The sequence below is a fragment of the Cynocephalus volans genome, chromosome X (genome assembly GCF_027409185.1).
Source record: "Cynocephalus volans isolate mCynVol1 chromosome X, mCynVol1.pri, whole genome shotgun sequence".
NCBI classification, from domain to species: Eukaryota; Metazoa; Chordata; class Mammalia; order Dermoptera; family Cynocephalidae; genus Cynocephalus; species Cynocephalus volans.
The window spans coordinates 178,588,599-178,614,712 of NC_084478.1; the positions used below are offsets into that span (position 1 = coordinate 178,588,599).

Sequence of the window (26,114 nt, forward strand, 5' to 3'; positions counted from 1 at the left end):
GCCAGCGGAGCCCTGAGGCGCCTGGCGCGGGCGCGAAGGCAAGCTGGGCGCCACCCCGCGGTCGCCGGCCACTCGCAGGGACAACAGGTGAGGCCTCTGCGGCCCGGCTCAGCGCTGGGTGGTCGCGGCGTGGCTCAAGGGCCGGGGGCGGAGAGGCCCGAGAACGCAGGCGCCGGCGCGCGCCCAGGCTCAGGCCAGGTGCAGCTGAGGCGCGTGAGTGCGATGGAGGCGCCCCTGGCGTCTGGGTGTCCAGGGTCTGCCTTCTCTAGTTTACCCACGCCTGTGCCCAAGGCTATGGGGGTCGCTGAGGGAAAGAGGATGTCTGAGCGTTTGTCAGGAGATAGGACCACGCACGGATGCCCATGAACCATCCACTGCATGCCTGTCTCTGGGGAAAAAAAAGGGCCCTGAGACCAGGCCCTTGTGTGGGCTGAGGGTGAGTGGCCACCTGAAAGGACACCTCGCTGCCAGTGTGCCCTTTGGGAGGGGATGGTGGGTCCCTTGCTGGTGCAGGACCACAGAGCACCAACTGCTTTGGGCACAGGAGAGTTGGTTCCAGGGCTGCTGTACGCCGTGGAGCTGTGGCGGTAGTGTAGCCAGGCCAGATCCCCCAGCTAGGCCCTGTCCCAAGTTGGCTCTGAGCTGGATGTTCACTGCCAGCCAGGATGTGAGCAGCAGCGTTCCCAGGTTCCCACGCCACCCCGGGCAAGGAACAGTAGGTAAAGTCTGCTGGCAGGTCCATCTGTACGTGCCCCAGGCTGCACGGTCAAGATGGGAGCTTGGGAAATGGGTGTCCTCACCTGCCCCACCTGGACTTGCCTTGTCAGCCCAGGTCTCTTCTCAATAGCAACAATCCGTCGCTTCCTTCCCTCCTGGCGCCCCCTGGCTACGAAAGCCTAGAAAGGGCTCCTTAGGGATCCCAGCTGAACAGCCGCGGGGTTAGGGGACATAGCTGCCTGTGGGAGGGCCTGGCCTGGGGTCTGAGGGCCAGGGGTGGGGAGGTGGGCGGGGTGTGTCTAACATCCGAGAATCTACTCCAAATAAGGGAAAATATGAAAGAACTGGATTTTGGCTCCTGGGACTACCCAATCTGGGGGCTTTGAGATGGGGCGACATCTGGTGGTGATACTATGTCCTCCTAGTGACAAGAACCCTCTACACTCTCATTCCTTGTTTCCCCTAAATAGGGAAAACCTGGGGCTGGAAGCCAGGACACCCAACTTCTGTCCCCCTTTCTGCTGGAGCTGACTACTGGTCAGTTACTCTAAGTTTCCCTGCCCCTGAAGATTAAGGAATGAACCCAGATGACCCAGTTGGATGGCACTTAATGGAGAGAGAATCCATTCTTGATATAATTCCTTCCTTGGGAACTTACTCTCCAGTGTGGCAAGGCGACCAGAGGGACAACTCCAAGTCCACCTTGAATGGGGCCTGACAGGGACGGATCTCTGTGGGTTCCCCCTTTACAGCTCTCCCTCCCACCTCCACCTCAGCTCCCGGACACTGTGCTGCATTTTGTGCAGGTGTGTCTGAAAGCGACCAGGAGCGGGGAGGGTATACAGGGAGTGGGCCTCATTACTGGAAAATGCTATTTGGACCCCCTACCACCACAACTGGTAGGAAAAGCCAGTGAGGTTACAGGCAGCCCCGAAGTGAATGTGCTGGGAGGCAGGGGAGATGCTAGCTAGGATCGCAGCCCCACTAGGGGTAATGCAGACACCCAAGGCTACAGGAGAGTCAACCATATTTGGGCATGACAGTCTGGCTGACCCAGGGCCTCCTTCTCCCACTGGTCTTTAGCAGATAAATTATTACTAGAATCGAGCAGTAGAGACAGAGACCTGCCTTTCTGGAAAAAAAGACATAGAGAAGGGAACATTCTGGAGAACTGGAGAAGAAAGGTACACAGGACAGGGAGGGAGAGAATCCACTCTGGGGAAGAAGCCATAGGTAGGCTGGCTTTCTTTGACTGAAAAGAGTGGCAGTGAGTGTCCCCAACAATCCCCTTACCCCTGTGCCTTTGCTGGTCTCAGCACCATCTCCAGAGTTATCTAGCAGAAAATTAATTTTCAGTGAATAGCTCCCCACTACTCTGGGGACACAGTCCATGCTACTGAGCAAACCTTGCCAACCTTCTGTTTCACCCCCCCCTCAGTCCCCTGGGCTGCCACTGCACCTAAAGCCCGCCCAGACCCATATGCCCGCAGAGCCTGCCAAGCCTTATGGGAACCCTTGAGCAGGCCCCTCTGGATCTGGAAGGCCACTCCCCTGTGCCCCCTGCATGGCCATCTCCTGGGTGATGCTGGACTCAGGGGCCATCCCGACAGGAAAGGAACCCTCCCCCCAACTCGCCTCCCCTCAGTGCCCAAAGTGGACAGTGTGGTGGGCTAGGCGGGCACATGCTGTGTGCACACGTCACATGGCGCCCTCTGCCCGTGCCCATTGGCACGCCCGGGCCCCTTCGAAAGCTGCTTGCTCCCGGAGTGAGGGCGGCCTCCTGGCCCTGTGCCCCATTTTCTCCGGGTGGAGCGAGGGAGGGGCGGTGGGAAGCGGAGGGCGCAGGTGCGCAGGCGAGGGCCGTGCAGGCTGGGAAGGCCGGCCTGGGGCAGGGGGTCTGCGGGGCCGCGTAGTGTCCGGGCCCTGCCCAGCAGCCGCTTTCTTGGCGTTGGGCACGCAAAGCGCTCGCAGCAGCGCCAGGCCCGGGGCCGGGGCTAGCGCTCTCCAGGGGTTCGTTCGCTCTTACGATCGGGCCCCTTCCCGCTGCTGCCGGGGCGGCCGACCGGCGTGCGGCTGGGGAACCCTAGGCTCTGGAGCCCGAGGACGAGGAACCATAGCGGGGGGCGGGGAGATACAAGGACGGGGCGGAGCCCAAGCGACTCAGGGACGTGAGCCACCGCATCCCTTGAAGGGGCCTTGGGGAAGGAAAGTCCCTTGTAAGGCGAGCCGGCTAGAGGCCAAGCGGTCCTGCGCCAGACACTCCTCAGCATTTTCTCGCTCCGGGGCGCGTCTCCTGCAGTGCTGACGCGAGGTCGCGGGGCCTGGACGCATTCCTGCCCTCTTCGGGGCCCAACGACCATCCCGAAAGCCCGGGGGTCGGGTCGCTTCAGCCGGAGCTGGGGGCCAGTGGGAGCATTCCAACGGGCGGGGCGGGGCGGGGCGGGGCGGGGCGGGGCGGGCGCGGCCCCGAAGCCCCACCCGTACGGCCCCGCCCCACCAGGGCCCCGCCCCCTGCTCCGCCCTCCGCCCGCATTTAAAGGGCTCGCTCTTTCCGCAGCGCAACCTCCGCTCTGTGCCTCGCCTGGCGCGCACCGAGGTGCCTGCGACTTTAATTAAAGGGCCGTCCCCTCGCTGAGGCTGCAGCACCGCCCCCCCGGCTCCTCGCGCCTCAAAATGAGTAGCTCCCACTCCCGGGCGGGCCAGAGCGCGGCGGGCGCGGCTCCGGGCAGCGGCGCCGACACGCGGGACGCCGAGATGCCGGCCACCGAGAAGGACTTGGCGGAGGACGCACCGTGGAAGAAGATCCAGCAGAACACGTTCACGCGCTGGTGTAACGAACACCTCAAGTGCGTGAGCAAGCGCATCGCCAACCTGCAGACGGACCTGAGTGACGGGCTGCGGCTCATCGCGCTGCTCGAGGTACTCAGCCAGAAGAAGATGCACCGCAAGCACAATCAGCGGCCCACCTTCCGCCAGATGCAGCTCGAGAACGTGTCTGTGGCGCTCGAGTTCCTGGACCGCGAGAGCATCAAGCTCGTGTCCATCGGTGAGGGCGCGGACTGCCACGGGGCTCCGGGGGGGGGGGCGGGGGCTCCACGCGTCCTCTCATCCCTCCCCTTGGCCATCCCCTCCCAGTCCCCCCTCCTGGGCCGCAGCGCAGCCCCTGGGGCCCCCAGGCCGCCCGGCTCAGCGCGGGCCTCGAGAACAAAGGCGCGCATGCTGGCCGGCTGGGCGTGCAAACCGCTACGCACCCCCGCCCGCTGAGCCCCGGCTGGCCCGCGCCCAGGCTGAGCTCACATCCTCCGCAGGCCGCGCCCCCACCGCTGCGCCCGCCGTGGGAGAGGGCTTGGGGGGGCCGGCACTGGCCAGGCTACTGGCCCTGCGCCCCATGCCCAATTCTCCAAGAGGGGGAAGCCCGGGCTCTCCCCCTACAGAACTTTAGAGAGGGACTTTTGGCCTTCAGGCGCTCCCGTGGTCCTAAAGTGGGGGAGTGGAGTTTGTGAGTCCCATTTTCTAAGGGCTCTCGGCTGCTTCTGTCCCTGGAAGATGGGCCCCCCATTGGAGATGGCTCCATTAGATCTCCCCTGGGAAACTTGGGGGCCAGAGAGAAATATAGCTAGGAAAACTGCACCGGAGGTGAGTTGGGCGTGGTCGAGTGTAAGGACCTGGATTGTAGTCTACTTAGACACCAATTTTGCTGTTCATCTTGGGCCAAACTCTTGCTTCCATGTAGGCCCTGGTTTTCTGCATCTACAGTGCAGGAGTCGGTTGGAAGGTGCTCCAGTGTGCTCGAGGCTCTCTGCCAGTCTAGTGTCCTTGTTACTGGACCGAAGAGGCTGACATTGACCAGGCCTACTGCAGCATCCCAGGCCTTTCTCAGGATAGGGGCTGCTCAGGGACAGGCACCAGAACTGGTGACTTGTGGGGAATATAGAACAGGGATAGAAGAAGGGTGATGAACCTTTTTTTCTTCAGATTTGAAAGGGGCCTTCCAGTTACCCTTATGGCCCTGGAATGTTCCATGCTGGTCCACGCTGAGCCCAAGAAAGTAAGGGACCAAGACTGGGTTCCCCCAGCCACTGGGAAGGCAGGTCGCAAGAGCAGAAGTTCTTTCTTTGGAATGCCAAGTTGAGGCAGAGGCCCACCCCCCAGTCCCAGCCTCAGTCTAGCCAAGCTGAGTCATCTCTGAGTCCTGAGGGGGGGCAACCGGATGTGAGGAGGCGGGCCACACCCCAGCTCTTTTGGGGGGGTCTCCTTCCTCCTCCCTTCTCCCCTCCTTCTTGTGAGCTGGCTGGAGCAGGCCTAGTTCCCAGAGCTTTGCCATATAAGGCAAAAAAATGTTGGAAAGCAGCAATGATTAGGGGAGGGAGGGGGCCGGCTGGCCCCGGGGCTGGGGAAAGAGGGTGGGATGGGGCGGGGCCTTCCAACCAGACAGTCTCCCAGCCCTGGGCCCTGGTCCTTCCCTCACTCTTTCGGGAGGGGGATGGGGATGACATAGGTCGGCCTAATATGGACCAGGGGGAGGGCCCAGCCTTACCTATCAGGGCTAGTGAGCCTGGCCTTGAGTCATCCTGTGCAGGTCACGGAGGGCCACCGGCCTCCAGAAGGCCCTTGTGCTGGAGCCAGGACTCTTGGGGTGGGGGCCTGGTGGGAAGCCCCGGTTGGCCTTACTACCTTAGTTTTCTCTGACCACCCCGTCCTACCCTCCCTCCTGCCACTTGGGGACAGTGAATGGCAGCCACTTGGGGCCAGGACCAACCTGTCTGGGAATAGGGAGTCCGCCTTGCTTTGAGCAGCTCAGCTGATCCTCAAGGCACTGCCCGCTGACCTGGGAGGGCACCTGCCATTGATGGCCCTTTTGATAGTGTCCATGCACTTCTCACGGCCTGGCTCCCCTGGTTGACTCTCACCAGAGAAGTATTTTCTCTGATTATGGGGGAAGGCCAGCAGGGTTTCCAATGATGAGAAAGCCTGCCCCACCCTGAGTCACTCCTCTTTGAGAAGGCTGAGACCCAGAGGTGGCCTTGGGTGGGGCCCAGAGTGCAGAGGGGTTGCCATGGTGACAGGGGTGCAGGGTACCCGCCCTAACCACTTCCCCTGTGGTGAGCATGGTGGCCACCCAAGGCCTAGGGACCCGTTAGATGGCAAGTAGGGCAGGCGTAGGCAGTGGCTGAGCAGGCTCTGCTGAGGCAGCAGAACCCGGGAACCCCACCCAAGGCCTTTGCCACCCAAGCTTCAAAGCAGGACCCTGAGCAGCCAACTCAGGCTCACCCAGCACCCCCCTCCTCCTCCAGCTGGGCGAGGGGTCCCCCCACAGTGATTTCTGCCTGTCACCCCAGCAGTTGCTGATGGGCTACTGGGAGTCAGGGCCATGCAGCCTGACAGCTGGTTGCTTTGGGCTCCTGGTCCCTCCCCCACCCAGGCCTGTAGCCACCTCCTGCTGCCTAGCTTGGCTCAGTGGGGATGGGTGGGGTTCACACCCCTTCACTCAAAGCATCCTTACCCAACGCCTCCATTTCCTCTACCTCACACTGCCCACCCGCCCACCCACCTTGAAGCAGCAGTTGTATTTCTCAACCACCTTGTGCCACCCCGTCTTCCCGTTTCTCAGCCCCAGCCCAGCTAAAGGTCAGGAGCGCTGGCTTCTAGGCCAACTGGGGCTGGGCTACTCCTCTGGTTCCCCAGAGATCCCTGGAGATGGGCATAGGGCCCTGCTTCGGCAGCTGCAAAGCATTCATCCCCATCATGCTGCAGAGCTGCCTTTGGCAGGGGGGCTTTCCTCCTGAGGCCTCCCCTAGCCCTGTCTGCAGGCTGGTTCTGTCTTCTGTCCTTCCTCTGGGCCCCGGGGCTTCTGGCATGTTCCCCTTATTGCACTGTATTGTCATCGTGTGTCTATGGTGTCTCTCCTCCCCCCCAGAAGTCTCCTTCCCCTCTGAACCCAACCCCCAAACCTCCACAGGGGCAGTGGGCAGAGAGGGCCCTATCCACACCCCGTCCTCCTCCCTGGGACCCCACGCTGCCAGACCCCAACCACACTGCCAGGAGTGGCTTGACTCCCTATCTGTGGGCCCCGCCCCCAAGGCCATGGGAGGGGAAGGGCAGGGATGCCAGGTGAGTCCCTGTGTGCCCGGCGTGGCCACTCCTTTGCCTCACAGACAGCAAGGCCATCGTGGATGGGAACCTGAAGCTGATCCTGGGCCTCATCTGGACCCTAATTCTGCACTACTCCATCTCCATGCCCATGTGGGATGAGGAGGAGGATGAGGAGGCCAAAAAGCAGACACCGAAGCAGAGGCTCCTGGGCTGGATCCAGAACAAGCTGCCGCAGCTGCCCATCACCAACTTCAGTCGGGACTGGCAGAGTGGCCGGGCCCTGGGCGCCCTTGTTGATAGCTGTGCCCCAGGTGAGGGGACATGGAGGTTGGGGGGATTGGACTGGGTCCGTCTGTGGGTGGCCTACAAGGGGGCCCTTTAGCCCGCAGACTCACAGCCTTCCTTGTACCTCAGGCCTGTGTCCTGACTGGGACTCCTGGGACGCCAGCAAGCCCGTGAACAACGCCCGGGAAGCCATGCAGCAGGCTGATGACTGGCTGGGCATCCCTCAGGTACGCCCCCTGCCTGGCCCAGCCCAAGGCTATTGGGGGCCATGTTGACAGTGGGGAGAGGCTTGGAGGCCCAGTGGTTCTTGTTTTCTGCCTATGACAGGTGATCACCCCTGAGGAGATTGTGGACCCCAATGTGGATGAGCACTCTGTCATGACCTACCTGTCCCAGTTCCCCAAGGCCAAGCTGAAGCCAGGGGCTCCCCTGCGGCCCAAACTGAACCCGAAGAAAGCCCGAGCCTACGGGCCAGGTGAGGGAGCCTAGCTGGGGATGCTCTTGTGCACTGATGTTCTCCCCGTGGGACAGTGTCCTCTGGGAATGTGGAGGTCCCTGCGGGTCTTGGAGCACATAAGCCTGCACAGGGCCGGGGGACCCAGCGGGCTGGACTGGAAATGGAGACGAACCAGGTCCCAGCAACAGGGAGCTGAAACCCCATCAGGGAACCACGTGGGAGCAAGGGCCCAGGCAAAGGGTTGGGCAACGACGCCAGTGCAGCAAACCTGAGCGTTCCAGAAGACAGGCACGGGCCTGTCCCAGCAGCAAGAGCACAGCTGGGCCTCAAGGCCAGGCTCAGTGTGCCAGGGTTTACGTGGAACTAACTTGCCCAGTTTAGAACGTGCCTGCCAGTGGAAAGGAGGCACTGAGCCCTCAGAGAGCCTGGGGCTCAAGTGCAGTGTCCCTGGTACTGCAGAAGGGCCAGGGCCACTGCCACTTGCCTTAGCGTCGGGGATGAGGACAGCCTACAGCTTGCCCACCCTTCTTGGCAGGCATCGAACCCACAGGCAATATGGTGAAGAAGCGGGCAGAGTTCACCGTAGAGACCAGAAGTGCGGGTCAGGGGGAGGTGCTGGTGTATGTGGAGGATCCAGCTGGACACCAGGAGGAGGTAGGGACACAACTAGCAGGGGAGGGCCCTGCAGTGCCCCCTTTTGGAGGGGCCATTCTTAGCAAAGTGTCATGGGCTCCTTCTCACCACAGGCAAAGGTGACTGCCAATAACGACAAGAACCGTACCTTCTCTGTCTGGTACGTCCCCGAGGTGACAGGGACTCATAAGGTGAGCCCTCGGCCAGTGGGGAAGCTGGTGGCCACAGGCAGTGGCTGGAGGGCACTGACCCTGCCCTCATGCCCTGCCCCTCCTGGGAACAGGTCACTGTGCTCTTTGCTGGCCAGCATATTGCCAAAAGCCCCTTTGAGGTGTACGTGGACAAGTCACAGGGTGATGCCAGCAAAGTGACTGCCCAAGGTCCCGGCCTGGAGCCCAGTGGCAACATTGCCAACAAGACCACCTACTTTGAGATCTTCACAGCAGGTGAGGGGAGGCTGCTGAGGCCTGGTGGTTTGGGGGAGGGCATTGCTGGGGCCTGGGGGCTGAGCTGGTGCCTCCTGGCAGGAGCTGGCACGGGTGAGGTGGAGGTCGTGATCCAGGACCCTGCAGGACAGAAGGGCACAGTGGAGCCTCAGCTGGAGGCCCGTGGTGACAGCACATATCGCTGCAGCTACCAGCCCACCATGGAGGGCGTCCACATGGTGCATGTCACCTTTGCTGGGGTGCCCATCCCTCGCAGCCCATACACTGTCACTGTTGGTCAAGGTAGGCCCGGCCCTGGCCACCCCCGCTGTGGCACCACAGCCTGGGCCTCCCTCGGGAGGGGAAGCCCACTGGGGCCTGTCGTGCTCCAGCACCGCCTGGGCGCCCTGAACTTCCACTGCTGGGCACACCTGTCTTTCCTGCCCTGCTGGGCCCTTCTTCCTCCTGCTCTGCTCGCCCTCTCCCTCTCCCTCTCTCCTCTCCATGCTTCCACCTTCGGAAGAGCTCGCTCCAGCTGTCTAGAAACCTGCTGCTCTCTGCTCTGCCCACAGGGTCAATGGTACTTGGATCCGTCTTCCTCTTGGAGGGGAGGGCTGGGCGGGGGTCTAAGGGCTGGTGTCGCAGGTGGGAGGAGGCCTGCCACGTCCTGGCCAGGGCTGCAGGTCCTGGGGTCACGGTCCATTCCAGTTCTTTCTTGCATGCCCCTTGCCAGACTGTCAGGCCAAGCTCTCAGGGACCCTCCGATCCTGACAGCCTGGCCCTGTGGGAGGCAAGGGAGGGGGTCGCCCAGCACCAGCTCCCAGTGGCTCAGCGGGCCCCTCTGCCCGCAGCTTGTAACCCAGGCGCCTGCCGGGCCGTTGGCCGGGGCCTCCAGCCCAAGGGTGTGCGGGTCAAGGAGACGGCTGACTTCAAGGTGTACACAAAGGGCGCTGGCAGTGGCGAGCTGAAAGTCACCGTGAAGGGCCCCAGTAAGTTGGTGTGGGGCTAAGGTGGGTGGCAGCAGTCCCCAGAGCCAGTAATGGGCAGGCCTGAGGCCCTCCTTGTCTTGGCAGAGGGTGAGGAGCGTGTGAAGCAGAAGGACCTGGGGGATGGTGTGTACGGCTTCGAGTACTACCCCACGGTCCCCGGCACGTACATTGTCACCATCACTTGGGGCGGCCAGAATATCGGGCGCAGGTGAGGTCCCGGGCCTTTCTCCTCCTGCTTTGCTGTTGGCACACTCTGTGTCCTCCCTCCTGTGTCTCCCCATCTGATGGTGAGGGGCCCAACAGGCCCTTCCTGCCTGGCCTGCAGCAGCCAGGCCCAGGCTGGCTTACCTGCAGGGTAGTGCTCCTCAGCGCTCCCCTGTGTCGTTCTCTTGTTCACAGTCCCTTCGAGGTGAAGGTGGGCACTGAATGTGGCAATCAGAAGGTGCGGGCCTGGGGCCCCGGGCTGGAGGGCGGCGTCGTTGGCAAGTCCGCAGACTTTGTGGTGGAGGCCATTGGGGACGATGTGGGCACCCTGGGTAGGTTGGAGGCTGTGGGGGGGGGGGGGGCGCAGGGATCTCGGGACAGAGGCCAACAAGGGCAGCCCACTCAGGGCACTGAGGCTCCAGGGCACTGATGGGACTGGTGGCTGTTGTCAGGCTTCTCAGTGGAAGGCCCATCGCAGGCCAAAATCGAGTGTGACGACAAGGGTGATGGCTCCTGTGATGTCCGCTACTGGCCCCAGGAGGCTGGTGAGTACGCAGTTCACGTGCTGTGCAACAGTGAGGACATCCGCCTCAGCCCCTTCATGGCCGACATCCGTGATGCACCCCAGGACTTCCACCCGGACAGGGTAAAGAGCACACAGTGCTGGCCCGAGTCTGGGCTCTCTGCTTCTGCCTGGGGGCCGGGTGGGAGTGGGCACGGCCCCTTCCTGTTGGTCAGGCTTGGGGGCCTAGACCCAGGCCCTGGGCTGGTATCCCCAGCAAGTGTTCGCCTGCCTGCCCTGCCTGTGTCCCTGGATGTCCTGCCTCATTTGTGGCTTTGGTGGCCTAGGCTGGGCCCCCTGAGATCTGAGTGCTCTCCTACCAGGTGAAGGCACGAGGGCCTGGATTGGAGAAGACAGGCGTGGCTGTCAACAAGCCGGCGGAGTTCACGGTGGATGCCAAGCTTGGTGGGAAGGCCCCTCTCCGGGTCCAAGTCCAGGTGCGGTGCCCACCCATGTTGGGGCCAGGGCAGGCGGGCATCCAGGCATGGGCACTGACCATCAGGCTGCCTGTTCCTGCCTGCCTTGCAGGACAACGAGGGCTGCCCTGTGGAAGCGTCAGTCAAGGACAATGGCAATGGCACTTACAGCTGCTCCTATGTGCCCAGGAAGCCAGTGAAGCACACGGCTATGGTGTCCTGGGGAGGTGTCAGCATCCCCAACAGCCCCTTCCGGGTAAGCCAGCCCTCCCTGGCCTTTAGCTCATCTCTCTAGAGCCCTGCTTTGTTTTCATAACATTCTAATGAGAGAAAGTCGCATAGCGGATGATTCACCCATTTAAAGTAGATAAGTCAGTGAGTTTTAGTACATTCACAGAGTTGTGCAACCATCGCTACAATCTAAGTTTAGGACATTTTTATCATTCCAGAAAGAAACTGCCCACCCTTCCAACTCCCCTCCCCCGGCCCCTGGCAGTCACTAATCTGCTTTCTGTTTATGGATTTGCCTGTTCTAGGCATGTTATATAGAGGAATCCTGCATCACGTACCCTTTTGTGTCTGGCTTCTTTCAGCCGGCACAATGGTTTCAAGGTTTATTTGTGCTGTAGCGTAGATCAGTACTTCATTTATATTGGCAGCTGAATAACATTCCATTGTATAGACAGACCATATTCGGTTTGTCCGTACACACTTTTATGGTCATTTAGGATGTTTTCACCTTTGGTCTATGGTGAACAGTGCTGCTGGGAACATTTTGGTGCAAGCATTTGTGTGGATGTATGTTTTCATTTCTCTTGGGTGGGTACCTAGGAGTGGAATTGCAGTGTCACCATATGGTCAGTCTATGTTTAATTGTTTGAGGAACTGCCAGACTCTTCTTCCCAAGGTGGCTGCACCAAGTCCCCTTATGGGCTGAGGGCTCTTGCGCAAGCAGCTCTCCTGAGTGCTAGACCTGGCTGTCTGCTGCCCACGCTGCCCTGGGAGGCCTCACTCACTGGTCATGCCCTTGCACTTGCCCCTGTGTCTATAGGTGAATGTGGGAGCCGGCAGCCACCCAAACAAGGTCAAGGTATATGGCCCAGGAGTGGCCAAGACAGGGCTCAAGGCCCACGAGCCCACCTACTTCACTGTGGACTGCACGGAGGCTGGCCAGGGTAAGGCCTGGCTGTGGGTAGGAAGGCAGGTAGGTGGGGTGTCCCTGCCAGGTCCCAGCCTCCACTCCTTCTTCTGCTGTAGGGGATGTCAGCATCGGCATCAAGTGTGCCCCTGGCGTGGTGGGCCCTGCTGAGGCCGACATTGACTTTGACATTATTCGTAATGACAACGACACCTTCACAGTCAAGTACACACCCCGTGGAGCTGGCAGCTACACCATCATGGTCCTCTTTGCTGACCAGGTGGGTGCTGCTGCTCCTGGCCCCTAAGTCTACTGGGGGTTGGGTGCTGCTCTCCTCTTAGCCCTTCTCCTCCCACTACCTGCAGGCCACACCTACCAGCCCCATTCGGGTCAAGGTGGAACCCTCCCATGATGCCAGCAAGGTGAAGGCCGAGGGCCCTGGCCTCAGTCGTACCGGTGAGGACAAGTACCCTGTGGGAAGTAGGGGGGCATCAAAGGCGGGGTTAGGGCAAGGTGCCCCTACGTGGTCACTGTGTCTCCTCAGGTGTTGAGCTTGGCAAACCCACCCACTTCACGGTCAATGCCAAAGCAGCTGGCAAAGGCAAGCTGGACGTCCAGTTCTCAGGGCTGGCCAAGGGGGATGCGGTGCGAGATGTGGACGTCATCGATCACCATGATAACACATACACGGTCAAGTACACTCCTGTGCAGCAGGTAGCTATCTTGATCCCCTGCAGCCACATCCGTCCACTACAGACACTGAGTCATGGGCCTGCTCGTGTGGTGGGCCAGGTGGGCAGCTCCAAGGGGCTTCCTGCCCACTCTCATTTCTCACCTGGGAGAGAGCAGTCATGGAGTCCTGGAGGGGGTTAGGGAGCAAAGCTGGTATCTGAACCCCCCTGCCCAAGTGGGGAAGCTGCAGGCCAGGGAGACTACGGTCCTGACCCATGATCCCTGCCTTTCTGTACCCCTCCCAGGGCCCAATAGGCGTCAATGTCACTTATGGAGGGGATCCTATCCCCAAGAGCCCTTTCTCAGTGGGAGTGTCTCCAAGCCTGGACCTCAGCAAGATCAAGGTGTCTGGTCTGGGAGAGAGTAAGTAGTTGGGGCCTTTGTCATGGTCACTGAGGACCCCCCCCATCACATACACATCTGAGTTGCCCCAGGGGCTGTCTGAGCTGGGTTTCACCGTTCTCCCCCTTTCTCCGTTTATCATTGTATCATCTGGACAGAGGTGGATGTTGGCAAAGACCAGGAGTTCACAGTCAAGTCAAAGGGTGCCGGTGGCCAAGGCAAAGTAGCGTCCAAGATTGTGGGCCCCTCGGGCACAGTAGTGCCCTGCAAGGTGGAGCCAGGCCTGGGGGCAGACAACAGTGTGGTGCGCTTTGTGCCCCGAGAGGAGGGGCCCTACGAGGTGGAGGTGACCTATGACGGTGTGCCCGTGCCTGGCAGCCCCTTTCCTCTGGAAGCTGTGACCCCCACCAAGCCTAACAAGGTAATTGGGATGTGGGGAGCCCTAAGGGTAGAAACCCCTGTGCTTCTCTGAGGGCCCAGAGGGCACTCCATCTTCTTCAGACTGGCCCCACCCTCTCTCTCTTTTGTCCTTGTGACTGATGGATGGCCTAGCAGGTAGGCAGCCCAGGCCAGCTTGTGTCCCTGTTTGGTGGGGTTGGGAAGCCAGGGCAAAAGGAGGTAGGTGGAAGGTCTGAGCTGGAGGTCTGGGGTCAGGGAGGTAGTGGGGCCTCGGCTCCTGACCCTCCTGTCCCTCAGGTGAAGGCATTTGGGCCAGGGCTGCAGGGGGGCAGTGCAGGCTCCCCCGCCCGCTTCACCATCGACACCAAGGGTGCCGGCACAGGCGGCCTGGGCCTGACAGTGGAGGGTCCCTGCGAGGCGCAGCTTGAGTGCTTGGACAACGGGGATGGCACATGCTCTGTGTCCTACGTGCCCACCGAACCCGGAGACTACAACATCAACATCCTCTTTGCTGACACCCACATCCCTGGCTCCCCGTTCAAGGCCCACGTGGTTCCCTGCTTTGATGCATCCAAAGTCAAGTGCTCGGGCCCTGGGCTGGAGCGGGCCACTGCTGGTGAGGTGGGTCAGTTCCAAGTGGACTGCTCAAGTGCAGGCAACGCAGAGCTGACCATCGAGATCCGCTCTGAGGCGGGGCTGCCAGCCGAGGTGTACATCCAAGACCATGGTGACGGCACACACACCATCACCTATATTCCTCTCTGCCCCGGGGCCTACACTGTCACCATCAAGTACGGTGGCCAGCCTGTGCCCAACTTTCCCAGCAAGCTGCAGGTGGAGCCTGCAGTGGACACCTCAGGCGTCCAGTGCTATGGGCCTGGGATCGAGGGCCAAGGTGAGGTGCCCAACGATGGGATATGAGGGTGGGGCAGGGGGCCGGGGAGCCAGGGTCCCTAGAGCCCCTTGCCTCTTCTCTGTGTCCCTCTGCAGGTGTCTTCCGTGAGGCCACCACTGAGTTCAATGTGGATGCCCGGGCTCTGACACAGACTGGAGGGCCCCATGTCAAGGCCCGCGTGGCCAACCCTTCAGGCAACCTGACCGAGACCTACGTGCAGGACTGTGGTGATGGCACATACAAAGTGGAGTACACGCCTTATGAGGAAGGTGCGTGCCGGGCTCCCCTGGGCAGGTGGCAGGATTGGGTGGGGACTTCTGGCTCCACCTGACCTGGCCTGCCCTCCTCCAGGACTCCACTCTGTGGATGTGACCTATGACGGCAGCCCTGTGCCCAGCAGCCCTTTCCAGGTACCTGTGACTGAGGGCTGTGACCCCTCCCGGGTGCGTGTCCATGGGCCAGGTATTCAAAGTGGCACCACCAACAAGCCCAATAAGTTCACTGTGGAGACCAGGTGAGTGAGCCACGTGGGAGGCAGGATGGCAGGGCGGCCCATGGGTCTGGGAACACCAGGCCAGGGAATGACAAGCTGTCTGTTTGGATCAGGGGAGCCGGCACGGGGGGCCTGGGCCTGGCTGTAGAGGGCCCCTCTGAGGCCAAGATGTCCTGCATGGATAACAAGGATGGCAGCTGCTCGGTAGAGTACATCCCCTATGAGGCCGGCACCTACAGCCTTAACGTCACCTATGGCGGCCACCAAGTGCCAGGTGGGGAGGTGGCAGCCAGGGCGGGGCTGGGACTGCCCATTCATCCCTACTCTGTCTTATGCAGCTACCGTCCCTCTGCTTCAAACCCCCAGGCAGTCCCTTCAAGGTCCCTGTGCATGATGTGACAGATGCATCCAAGGTCAAGTGCTCTGGGCCTGGACTGAGCCCAGGCATGGTCCGCGCCAACCTCCCTCAGTCCTTCCAGGTGGACACAAGCAAGGCTGGTGTGGCCCCATTGCAGGTCAAAGTGCAGGGACCCAAAGGTAGGTGTTCATACTCCCTCGAGGGGGATGGGGAAGGAGACTAGAGCCCAGCACATGGCTGCTTGGGCAGGTGTGTGAGTAGGTGGTGGAATGGCCCCAGGTGACAGCAGAGCCAGTGGGGACACCAGGCCAAGGTAGTGCAGACAGATTGGTGCCTTGTGCCACAGGGGCTTGGGCTATTCCTGGGGACACGCAGGTGAGGATGATGTGAGGTCTAGGCCTGGGGTTTGAGCCCTAGCCATCCAGTGTGGTGGGAGTGGGTGCCCAGGGGGGCTGGCTAAGGCTCTGTCCCTGGTACTGTGGCCAGGCCTGGTGGAGCCAGTGGACGTGGTGGACAATGCCGATGGCACCCAGACTGTCAACTATGTGCCCAGCCGAGAAGGGCCATATAGCATCTCAGTGCTGTATGGGGAAGAAGAGGTGCCCCGGAGGTGAGAGGCAGGGCCCACTGCCTGTGGGGAGGGGTCCAGGCTGGGTGCCGAGAGCCTTTCTTGACTGCTCACGACATCCCGGCCCCACAGCCCCTTCAAGGTTAAGGTGCTGCCTACACATGATGCCAGCAAGGTGAAGGCCAGCGGCCCTGGGCTCAATACCACTGGTGTGCCTGCCAGCCTGCCCGTGGAGTTCACCATTGATGCAAAGGACGCAGGGGAGGGCCTGCTGGCTGTCCAGATCACGGTAAGCTCCCAGCTTCCCACGCTGGACTGCAGCTCTGGGCATGGGGAGGGGAGGCAATGGGGCTGGGCCTGGGCGGCCGCAGTATGAGACTACAGGTGGGGCAGGCAGGCCAGGCTTGGTCTCTAGTCTCCCTCGGGAGGGCAGGGAAGGGTAGGTGCCCCACCTCTGGCTCGGTAAGGTTGTGACTAACTTAGGACGGTGGTGATGGCACAAGCTTCCCCGGGCACACACTTGCTCACTGCTAATTTTGAGCACATTACCAAAGCCTTTAGCACCACTCTTCTTCCACCTGTAATATTTTCATGGGGCAGGTATAAGGATAGGACCCTGAGATCTTCCAGGTGAGCTCCTTTTAGTGCTGGTTCCCTGGCCCTGCTCCTCGTCATCTGGGGAAGCATTGGGTGTTTTTAGGTTTCTGTTCTGGATTCTGCCCATGGGAAGTAAGGGACAATGCTGGATGCGGGCAACCGTTTTGGGCCATGGTAGTTGAGAGGCCTAGAGGCTGTCCCTGTAGCAGCAGTGTTCCAGTACTCCCTCAGGAGGGCCTGAGGCAGGCCTGGGCCTGGCTAGGCTTGGGCCAACCACCCCCTGTGCTCTGCTGCACAGGACCCTGAAGGCAAGCCCAAGAAAACACACATCCAAGACAATCACGATGGCACGTATACAGTGGCCTACGTGCCGGACGTGACGGGCCGCTACACCATCCTTATCAAGTATGGCGGTGATGAGATCCCCTTCTCCCCATACCGGGTCCGGGCCGTGCCCACTGGGGATGCCAGCAAGTGCACAGTCACAGGTGAGCCAGCCCTCCAGCGGCCACTGTGGCGCTCGGCACGGGGCTTGGGTGTGCCTGTGTGCAAGGGCTCGCTGCTTGGGGCAGCGTGTGGGAGTGGGGGCCGCCCCCCTGAGTGACTCACCTGACCTTTCTCCTTGCTCTCTGCCCTTTCACCTCAGTGTCAATCGGAGGTCACGGGCTAGGTAAGCTGCTTGCTGGGGCCACTCCCGATGCCCCTCCTGCCCAGAGGGGCAGCTTCCTTTCCTCTTCGATGCTAATTCCCAGGAGAGTTCCAGCTGCAGCTCTAGGCAGAGACAGAGTGGGGGGGGGGCTGCGCAAGACGAGGCTATGGGCTGGAGGGTTAGGGCCCAGGGAGGCTTCCGGAGCTGAGCATGAACGCTCCAGCCCTTCCCCTCTCTGGGCTTCTGTTTCCCTATCTGAGAACTCGGGTTGCAGCTGAGAGCTTTGGGGTGAGATGCATCTTGAGAGGCACCCCACTGGGGACTTTGGGGTCTGGGGATCCTGGCACCCAGGGACAGGCAGCAGGCCCTTCCTTCTTGCAAGGGCTCCTGCATGGGCTGAGGGGACAATGGGTCTCCCCCACTCAGTTGGAGTTCCAGCCCTGGCCAGATCCACAGACCCCCATCCCTGCCTCCCAGGGGCCTCTGTGTCCCGGGCCGGGGGAGGTGCATGAGCGGGTGGGGCTGGCTGGTAGTGCAGTAGCGCCAGGGTCGACTGCTTGGCGGCTAGCATGGCGGGGCCCGGCCCAGCCTCAGAGCCCCAAAGTGCATTCTGTGGCCTGTCTCCTTCCTTCCCTCCCCCCCCCCGCATCCCCCCAGCAGTGACGTTATTCAGGTAGTCCCCAACCAGACATGGAAGTTTACCTGCCCCAACCAGGGACACCCCAGGGATGCTGATAAGAGGCTGCAACTGCTCAAGCGCCTCCAAACACTACAGGCCTGGCACTTGGGTAGTCAGGGAGAGGGTTAGAGGGTGGCAAAGGTCTTGTGACAGGGGCCAGATGGCTTTGTAGAGCAGGCCTTGGTATCTGCAATGACAGGTGTGTGTGTGCAGGGCAGGGGGCTGGGGAGGCTGGGGGGCGGGGGGTCTGATCACAGGGCCTTGTGGGTGACAGGGTGGAGATGAGACTTGGAGTGGCCTCAGTTTCCCTGGCCACTGTGTGCAGAATGGAGGCAGGGAGCCCAGCTGGGGAGCTGAAGTCGCTTTTGGGCAAGCCAGAGGAGTAGCTTGGGCCAGGCTGATGGCTATGGAGCTTCAGGGGCAGCCAAACTTGGGGGTATGTTTGAGGATGGAGTGGCTGGGACCTGCTGATGGGCTGGGGGCCGGGTGGGGAAAGGGAGGAGTCAAGGGGAGCTGTGAGGGTGGGGCCCATGCCACTATTTAGGTTGCATGGGGCTGACGTGAATGAGGCCCCCGAGGGCAGCGTGGGCAGCAGACGGCCAGGTGTAGCACTCAGGAGAGCTGCTTGCGCAGTGAGAGCCCTTAGCCCATAATGGGACTTGGTGGCAAGCTGGCCAGCAACCCTTTACTAGGCCCTCAAGTGGATTTGGTGCTCCGAGCTGCTTCCATGGCAAGAGGCCAGGCTGCAGGGGGCACTCTGGCTGCCAGGCCTCACAGCCCACATCCCCTCAAGCCTCCACGGCTGATCCCCAGATCATAACGTCACTGTCCCTCCCCTTTCCTCGGGCACTCTGGGGCCCTGGAGGCTGCTCAGCTGCTGTGCCCTTGCAACCCAGTGGTGGTGGCTGTGGCTTGGGCCTCCTGTTCCCTGTCGCCCTGGGTGCTGCCATCGCTCTGCCAAGCCTGCTGTGCTGCGCTGCTCCGGTGCTAACCCCGCTGCGTCCCTGCTTCCCTGCTCCTGCCTGCCCCAGGCTGCCTGTCCCCGCGAGCCTCCGGTTGAGTGAGCGTTCTCAGTTGTCAGGAACTCCTTTCACCTTCAGGCCTGGGGGGCAGGGAGGCGAGTGTCACATCCCCCCACGCTGCAGCAAGACTCTGCCTCACCGCGTCCACACACAGCACTGGGGTCCGGGGCCAGCCGTGGGGTGCAGGCAACTGTGCGTCCAACCTCAGTGCTGGCGCTTGTTAGTGCGGGGCGTGGCACCGGCTGAGGCTGAGGTGGCCAGGGAGGTGGCAGTAAACGCTTGTGCCAGGATGGGCCCTTCCCTTTACTCCCAGGCACCTGGGTGCCACCTGTTGGGCCTCTGTCGGGCCTCTTCCACAGAGGGGCTTGAGGTGGTCAGGAGAACCCTTCCTGCCTTCTGAGAAACCACTCACCGTCCCAGCTTGGGGGTGGACGGGAGGCCTGGCTGTGCTTGGTGGTGGCAGTAAGAGGCCTAAGTGGGCAGCAGGTGGATGGGAGCAGCCAGAGCCTCCAGCTCACATGCTGGCTCCCTTTTGGGAACCCACCCACCCCCACCAGGTGCTGGCATTGGCCCCACCATCCAGATTGGGGAAGAGACAGTGATCACTGTGGACACGAAGGCGGCAGGCAAAGGCAAGGTGACCTGCACCGTGTGCACCCCTGACGGCTCAGAGGTGGACGTGGACGTGGTGGAGAATGAGGATGGCACCTTTGACATCTTCTACACAGCCCCCCAACCGGGCAAATATGTCATCTGCGTGCGCTTTGGTGGCGAGCACGTGCCCAACAGCCCCTTCCAAGTGACAGTGAGGAGGGGCCAGGGGTGGGTGGGCAGGGGGGTGAGACAGGTTCTGGCTTTTTGCGCCAAGCCCCTCTTATGACGACAGCATCTCCAGTTCTCTTGCTTTGCCCCACAGGCTCTGGCTGGTGACCAGCCCACGGCGCAGCCCCCATTACGGCCTCAGCAGCTGGCCCCACAGTACACCTATGCCCAGGGTGGCCAGCAGACCTGGGTATGACCTGACCCACCTCCTCCTGGCTTGCCCAGCCCAAGGGGACACTTGGGGCTGCCTTGCTGGGTATTCCGTGAGGCCCTGTTCTACCATGAGTGTGGAGGGAACCAGATCTCCCACAGCCCCTCACCCGGGCCCTCTCTCTCCATTGCAGGCTCCGGAGAGGCCCCTGGTGGGCGTCAATGGGCTGGATGTGACCAGCCTGAGGCCCTTTGATCTGGTCATCCCCTTCACCATCAAGAAGGGCGAGATCACTGGTGAGTGGAGACTGAGGAGGAGTTCGGGAGCCAAGGAGACCAGGGTAGGCCTGCCCTTACCTCCATCTCACTGCCCTGCAGGGGAGGTTCGGATGCCCTCAGGCAAGGTGGCACAGCCCACCATCACTGACAACAAGGATGGCACTGTGACCGTGCGCTATGCGCCCAGCGAGGCAGGCTTGCACGAGATGGACATCCGCTATGACAACATGCACATTCCAGGTGGGTCTGCCCTGTCTCCGCTCACCCCGCCCCACCTCGCCACCACCTCACAGAAGAGAGAAAGGTGGGAGGGGGGCACATGGCTGCCATTCCATGTGGCTCGTCTTCCTCCCTCAGGAAGCCCCCTGCAGTTCTATGTGGATTATGTCAACTGTGGCCACGTCACTGCCTATGGGCCCGGCCTCACCCACGGAGTGGTCAACAAGCCTGCCACCTTCACTGTCAACACCAAGGATGCAGGAGAGGGTGAGTGACAGCTCTAGTGTTGACCCGCTGTGTGCTAAGATGCCCTCACCTGGCCAAGGGCTGGGCTCGGAAGCCATTCTCCGAAGGGGGCTCCCCCTGCCACCCTGGCCTCTGCTTGGCTGTTGGGCCTCCTTATCAGTGCAAGCCTAGCGGCGTGTCCCGAGGCACAGTTCCCACCCTCACACACGACTCTCTCCAGGGGGTTTGTCGCTGGCCATCGAGGGTCCATCTAAAGCAGAAATCAGCTGCACTGACAACCAGGATGGGACGTGCAGCGTCTCCTACCTGCCTGTGCTACCTGGTGACTATAGCATCCTAGTCAAGTACAACGAGCAGCACATCCCAGGCAGCCCCTTCACTGCCAGGGTCACAGGTGGGTGGCACCAGGAGCAGTGACAGAAGCAGGCGGCAGAGTGGGCATGGCCTCTGTGGCTGGGCGCACAGTGATGGACCCCCTGTCCCCCACACCAGGTGATGACTCGATGCGTATGTCCCACCTGAAGGTGGGCTCTGCTGCTGACATCCCCATCAACATCTCAGAGACAGACCTCAGCCTGTTGACGGCTACCGTGGTGCCACCCTCAGGCCGGGAGGAGCCCTGTCTGCTGAAGCGGCTACGTAACGGTCATGTGGGTAAGAGGCCAAGGGGGCGAGGGGTTTCTGGAAAGGAGGGAGGCTCTGGGGCCCACAACTTCCCTGCTTATGACCCTGTCCTGTGCCTAGGGATTTCGTTCGTGCCCAAGGAGACAGGGGAGCACCTGGTGCACGTGAAGAAGAACGGCCAGCACGTAGCCAGCAGCCCCATCCCGGTGGTGATCAGCCAGTCAGAGATCGGGGATGCCAGCCGCGTTCGGGTCTCAGGCCAAGGCCTCCACGAAGGCCACACCTTTGAGCCAGCAGAGTTTATCATTGACACCCGAGATGCAGGTAGGCGGTGGCAGGCTGCCAGCTGGGCTGGGACTCCTGTGCTTGGCACCTTGGCTCAGGGGTGTCTATCCGCCAGGCTATGGTGGGCTGAGCCTGTCTATTGAGGGCCCCAGCAAGGTGGACATCAACACAGAGGACCTGGAGGATGGCACATGCAGGGTCACCTACTGCCCCACAGAACCTGGGAACTACATCATCAACATCAAGTTTGCTGACCAGCACGTGCCTGGTGAGCACTGCCATCACATGCCTCCCCTGCCACTTGGCAGCCCTCCTTGTCGCACCCCAAGGCCCACCTGCAGCGTGTAACCCATGTGGGGTGTGGGCTGCGCTTTCTTCCTGCAGGCAGCCCCTTCTCCGTGAAGGTAACAGGTGAGGGCCGGGTGAAAGAGAGCATCACGCGCAGGCGACGGGCCCCTTCAGTGGCCAACGTTGGCAGTCACTGTGACCTCAGCCTAAAGATTCCTGGTAAGGGCTGCAGGGAGCCACAGAGGGGTCCTGGGGCTCAGACAGCCCCAAGCAGGGGGGCAGGCCCCAGGACTCCTGCTCACCAGGCCATCCCCCACCTGCAGAAATTAGCATCCAGGACATGACAGCCCAGGTGACCAGCCCATCGGGCAAGAGCCATGAGGCTGAGATCGTGGAAGGGGAGAACCATACCTATTGCATCCGCTTTGTGCCTGCTGAGATGGGCACGCACACGGTCAGCGTCAAGTACAAGGGCCAGCACGTGCCCGGGAGCCCCTTCCAGTTCACTGTGGGGCCTCTAGGGGAAGGGGGAGCCCACAAGGTCCGTGCTGGAGGCCCTGGCCTGGAGAGGGCTGAAGCTGGAGTGCCAGGTAGGCCTGCTTGCCCACTGAGCTCTTGCTCTCCTGGGCGGGCCCAGGGTAGGGAGGGTGGAGGAACAAACTGGCAGATGGTCGATCTTGGCCATGCTTGGAGGGGACCCAGGGCAGAGGAGCAACCCTCGATGAGGATGTACTGCTCTCCCACAGCCGAATTCAGTATTTGGACCAGGGAAGCTGGTGCCGGGGGCCTAGCCATTGCTGTCGAGGGCCCCAGCAAGGCTGAAATCTCCTTTGAAGACCGCAAGGATGGCTCCTGTGGTGTGGCTTATGTGGTCCAGGAGCCAGGTACTGGGACCTGGCTGCGTTTGGTGGAGGTGGGGCTCGAGTGTGGGATTGGCTCCTGGGGCTGCATAGACAGCCCCACCTGGCTCCCACCCTCCCCCTTGTGGTCCTAGGGCCACCCAAGCTGTTCATGGGAGGTGGGAGGCCCAAACGCTTATGAATTGAGAAGGCTGAGCAGTTAGAGGCTGCCAGTGTGCCCTCTGCATGCTGGCCCTTGGGGGTATGTGGTACACCCAGCATGGCCCAGCACAGACTTGTGTTCTCCCTTCCCAGGTGACTACGAGGTCTCAGTCAAGTTCAATGAGGAGCACATTCCTGACAGCCCCTTCGTGGTGCCTGTGGCTTCTCCGTCTGGTGACGCCCGCCGCCTTACTGTTTCTAGTCTTCAGGTGAGGCACCGAGAGAAACCGCCCGTCTGGGGCTCCTGGGCCCGGCCAGACCAGAGCCACCGTGAAGAGCAGACCTCGGCCCTGTGTCGAGTGACCTGCCCGGCCGGCTCGGCGTCAGGCCTCTGCTCTGGCTGGGTGCAGCCCACACTTGGGGTCGGCAGGAAGCACCCTGCCCACCACGTGGAGTTTTTCTCGTGTCTCAGGTCTAAAGGCTTTGAACAGAAGCCTGTGCCCTTTGAGCACCAGGGCTGAGGTTTAAAGAGGGACAGCCTGTCAGGGCTGGGTGCTGCCCACAGGGTGGGCCGCCCTCCCTTCCTGCCGCCTGGATGTGTGTGTGACTGCAGGGCATGGGGTGGGGTGCTGGGGGTGTGTGCCTGTGGCTTGCTGCCCCTCACAAATCAATGGCTCTCCCTCTTTAAACCAAGTTGGATGCCAGATGGGTAAGTGCAGCCTCACGGGCCTCCTGCTTCTGGGGCCCTGACCTCTTCCCTTGTCTTGGCCCCAGCCACCCCATCTAACCACATCTATGCTTCTAGGAGTCAGGGCTAAAGGTCAACCAGCCAGCCTCTTTTGCAGTCAGCCTGAACGGGGCCAAGGGGGCGATCGATGCCAAGGTGCACAGCCCCTCCGGAGCCCTGGAGGAGTGCTATGTCACAGAGATTGACCAAGGTGAGGCTCTGTCCCTGCCCGGCCACCCAGCCATCTTGTCCTGGCCCTACTAAGGGCAGCAGGCCACTCCAGGGTCTGCCCAGCTGGCTGGAAGCAGGCTGAGTATGAAAGGAAGGTACAGATTGTGTAAGCAGCCAACACGTGGGCCCCCACAGCCAAGCAACCCTTACCTGACTAGTGACCCAAGCCTTGGGGATCTGGCTTGCCAGCCACAGCTCCTAGGAAGGTCCTCTGCAAGCAGTACGTAGCAAACCCTGGAGGTAGACCCAAAGTGCAGCCACGGGGCTGTCCAGCCCTTTAGCCAGGGGCGTGGCGTTTGCAGATAAGCCTGGAGCAGCACTGGTGGGTAGGAGCTGATAGGCTTAATTTCACTAGTTTCACAGCCTAGTCCTGTCCCTTCCCAGCTGGGTGACCTGAAGCAAGCCCCCACCTTTCTCTGAGCCCCAGTAAACATGCAGGGGATATGGTATTCATGGTAATGTTTCTAAGGAGGCAGTGAGACGAATGTTTTGCTTGCAAAAGATTTCAGTCCAAATGAGCTTCAAGAGCAGGCCGCTTGGGTGTCTAAAGCTTCAGCCCGCAGACTTCAGAGGTCTGTGCTGCAGGGTATGAGTTCCTAGCACAACCCTGGAAGAAGCAGAGAGCCCCATGGAGCTGCTGAGCTCGGGCTGGCTGGAGAGGGAAATGGGGAAGGCCAGGGCCAAGGCCAAGGCTGTTCCTCACAGATGCCATTTGCTGGCTACAGAGGAGCGATCGCAGGCCCATAGTGTGCCCTTCTGGTCCTCAGATAAGTATGCTGTGCGCTTCATCCCCCGGGAGAATGGCATCTACCTGATTGATGTCAAGTTCAACGGCACCCACATCCCTGGAAGCCCCTTCAAGATCCGAGTTGGGGAGCCTGGGCATGGAGGGGACCCAGGCTTGGTGTCCGCCTATGGAGCAGGTCTGGAAGGCGGTGTCACAGGTAGGTCTGTGGGTGCAGCTCTGGGTGTGGATGCAGCTGCTAGGTTCCCCCCTCCAGGCTCTTGATGACAACAGGAGGCACATGGAGGTGATAAGCCTGCCCTGGGTGACTGAGGACAGGGAGGCAGGCTAGGCTGGCTCTGCCTGACCTCCCATGCTCCCAGGGAGCCCAGCTGAGTTTATCGTGAACACGAGCAACGCGGGAGCTGGCGCCCTGTCGGTGACCATTGATGGCCCCTCCAAGGTGAAGATGGATTGCCAGGAGTGCCCTGAGGGCTACCGTGTCACCTATACCCCCATGGCACCTGGCAGCTACCTCATCTCCATCAAGTATGGTGGCCCCTACCACATTGGGGGCAGCCCTTTCAAGGCCAAAGTCACAGGTGAGCCTACGGTCAGGCTGCTGGTTCCTGCCCAATGCCTGGCACTCCAGCCACCTCTTAGCCACACCCACTCTACCCCGCAGGCCCCCGTCTTGTCAGCAACCACAGCCTCCATGAGACGTCATCAGTGTTTGTGGACTCTCTGACCAAGGCTGCTGGTGTCCCCCAGCATGGGACCCCAGGCCCAGGTCTTGCTGATGCCAGCAAGGTGGTGGCCAAGGGCCTGGGCCTGAGCAAGGCCTATGCAGGCCAGAAGAGCAGCTTCACAGTAGACTGCAGCAAAGCAGGTGAGCAGCCCACACCCCTGCCCCAGCCTTCCAGAAAGACAAGGCCAGAAATAACTGCATGGCCAGCATCTGCAAGGAGTGGGAACCGCCTTGGGGTGTGGCTGTTACTCTGGGCCTCCCACCTGGGCTTCCCTCCCATCTCTTCTATCCCTCGAGAAAATGCCTGGGAGGAGCTGGAGTTTCTTGGGCTGGCCTGGGTAGGGGGAGGGTACTGGCAGATCTTTAGGAAAGGCTGTCACCCCCAGAACAGGGAGAGGAGGATGCGGGATGGGGAGGAGGGATCAGCACAGTCACAGCTGAAGGAATGGGGCTGGGGCCTGTGACTGAGGCCATTTCCTGCATCAGGCAACAATATGCTGCTGGTGGGGGTCCATGGTCCGAGGACACCCTGTGAGGAGATCCTAGTGAAGCACGTGGGCAGCCGGCTGTACAGTGTCTCCTACCTGCTCAAGGACAAGGGGGAGTACACGCTGGTGGTCAAGTGGGGTGACGAGCATATCCCAGGCAGCCCCTACCGCGTCATGGTGCCCTGACACTGCTGCCCATGCCAGCCGGCAGCTCCCATGACGAGAAGTGCCCCACACCTGCCCCCCTACCCCAGCAGCCCCCCCCTTCAGCCCTGGCCACCCCGTCACTGCAGCCACCCCTGCCCCGTGCTGCGCTCACCTGCCTGCCCTGGCCAGCCTCTGGCCTCTCGGCTTTCACTTGGGCAGAGGAAGCCATTTGGTGGCGCCACCTGTCTTCTTTGGTTCCAGGAAGGGTGAGGGGTGGGGGTCCTGTGCACAACCATCTGCTCGTTCTCTTCTTCCCCAGCCAAGAGGAATAAAGTTTTGCTTCCATTCTCCTGTGGATGGCTGTAGCTTTCTTGGGGAGGTGGGATGGGTCAAGGCCAACCTGGCAAGGGTGCCAGTAGGGTAGATCCAAACTGTGGGCCCAGCACCCCCAACGCCCAGGGGCTCCACCCCCCCACATTTCC

General features: G+C 61.3%; 1 protein-coding gene across 3 annotated transcripts; it reads left to right on the top strand.

Annotated features, from left to right (window-relative positions):
• Positions 1–25,987, top strand: FLNA (filamin A). 3 transcript variants are annotated; one of them, XM_063084298.1, is made up of 48 exons: positions 1–87; positions 3,275–3,763; positions 6,873–7,121; positions 7,225–7,322; positions 7,423–7,570; positions 8,088–8,206; positions 8,299–8,376; positions 8,469–8,631; positions 8,713–8,913; positions 9,462–9,599; positions 9,684–9,807; positions 9,999–10,135; positions 10,256–10,449; positions 10,689–10,802; positions 10,894–11,037; positions 11,833–11,956; positions 12,039–12,199; positions 12,285–12,375; positions 12,464–12,633; positions 12,897–13,014; positions 13,152–13,414; positions 13,690–14,287; positions 14,383–14,556; positions 14,639–14,801; positions 14,894–15,054; positions 15,147–15,317; positions 15,625–15,748; positions 15,839–15,995; positions 16,602–16,791; positions 16,950–16,973; positions 19,211–19,458; positions 19,570–19,665; positions 19,820–19,922; positions 20,004–20,144; positions 20,262–20,390; positions 20,590–20,763; positions 20,862–21,023; positions 21,114–21,317; positions 21,394–21,546; positions 21,663–21,785; positions 21,890–22,156; positions 22,313–22,450; positions 22,721–22,836; positions 23,373–23,505; positions 24,293–24,469; positions 24,633–24,851; positions 24,935–25,138; positions 25,484–25,987. In XM_063084298.1, exons 2-48 carry the CDS (start codon positions 3,391–3,393, stop codon positions 25,669–25,671), a joined length of 7,944 nt encoding a protein of 2,647 aa, XP_062940368.1. In that variant the 5' UTR covers positions 1–87; positions 3,275–3,390; the 3' UTR covers positions 25,672–25,987. The 3 variants fall into 3 exon arrangements, with proteins under 3 accessions (XP_062940368.1, XP_062940370.1, XP_062940369.1); XM_063084300.1 differs by having other exon boundaries at positions 13,936–14,287; XM_063084299.1 differs by lacking the exon at positions 16,950–16,973.
• Positions 25,988–26,114: the final 127 nt, after the last annotated feature.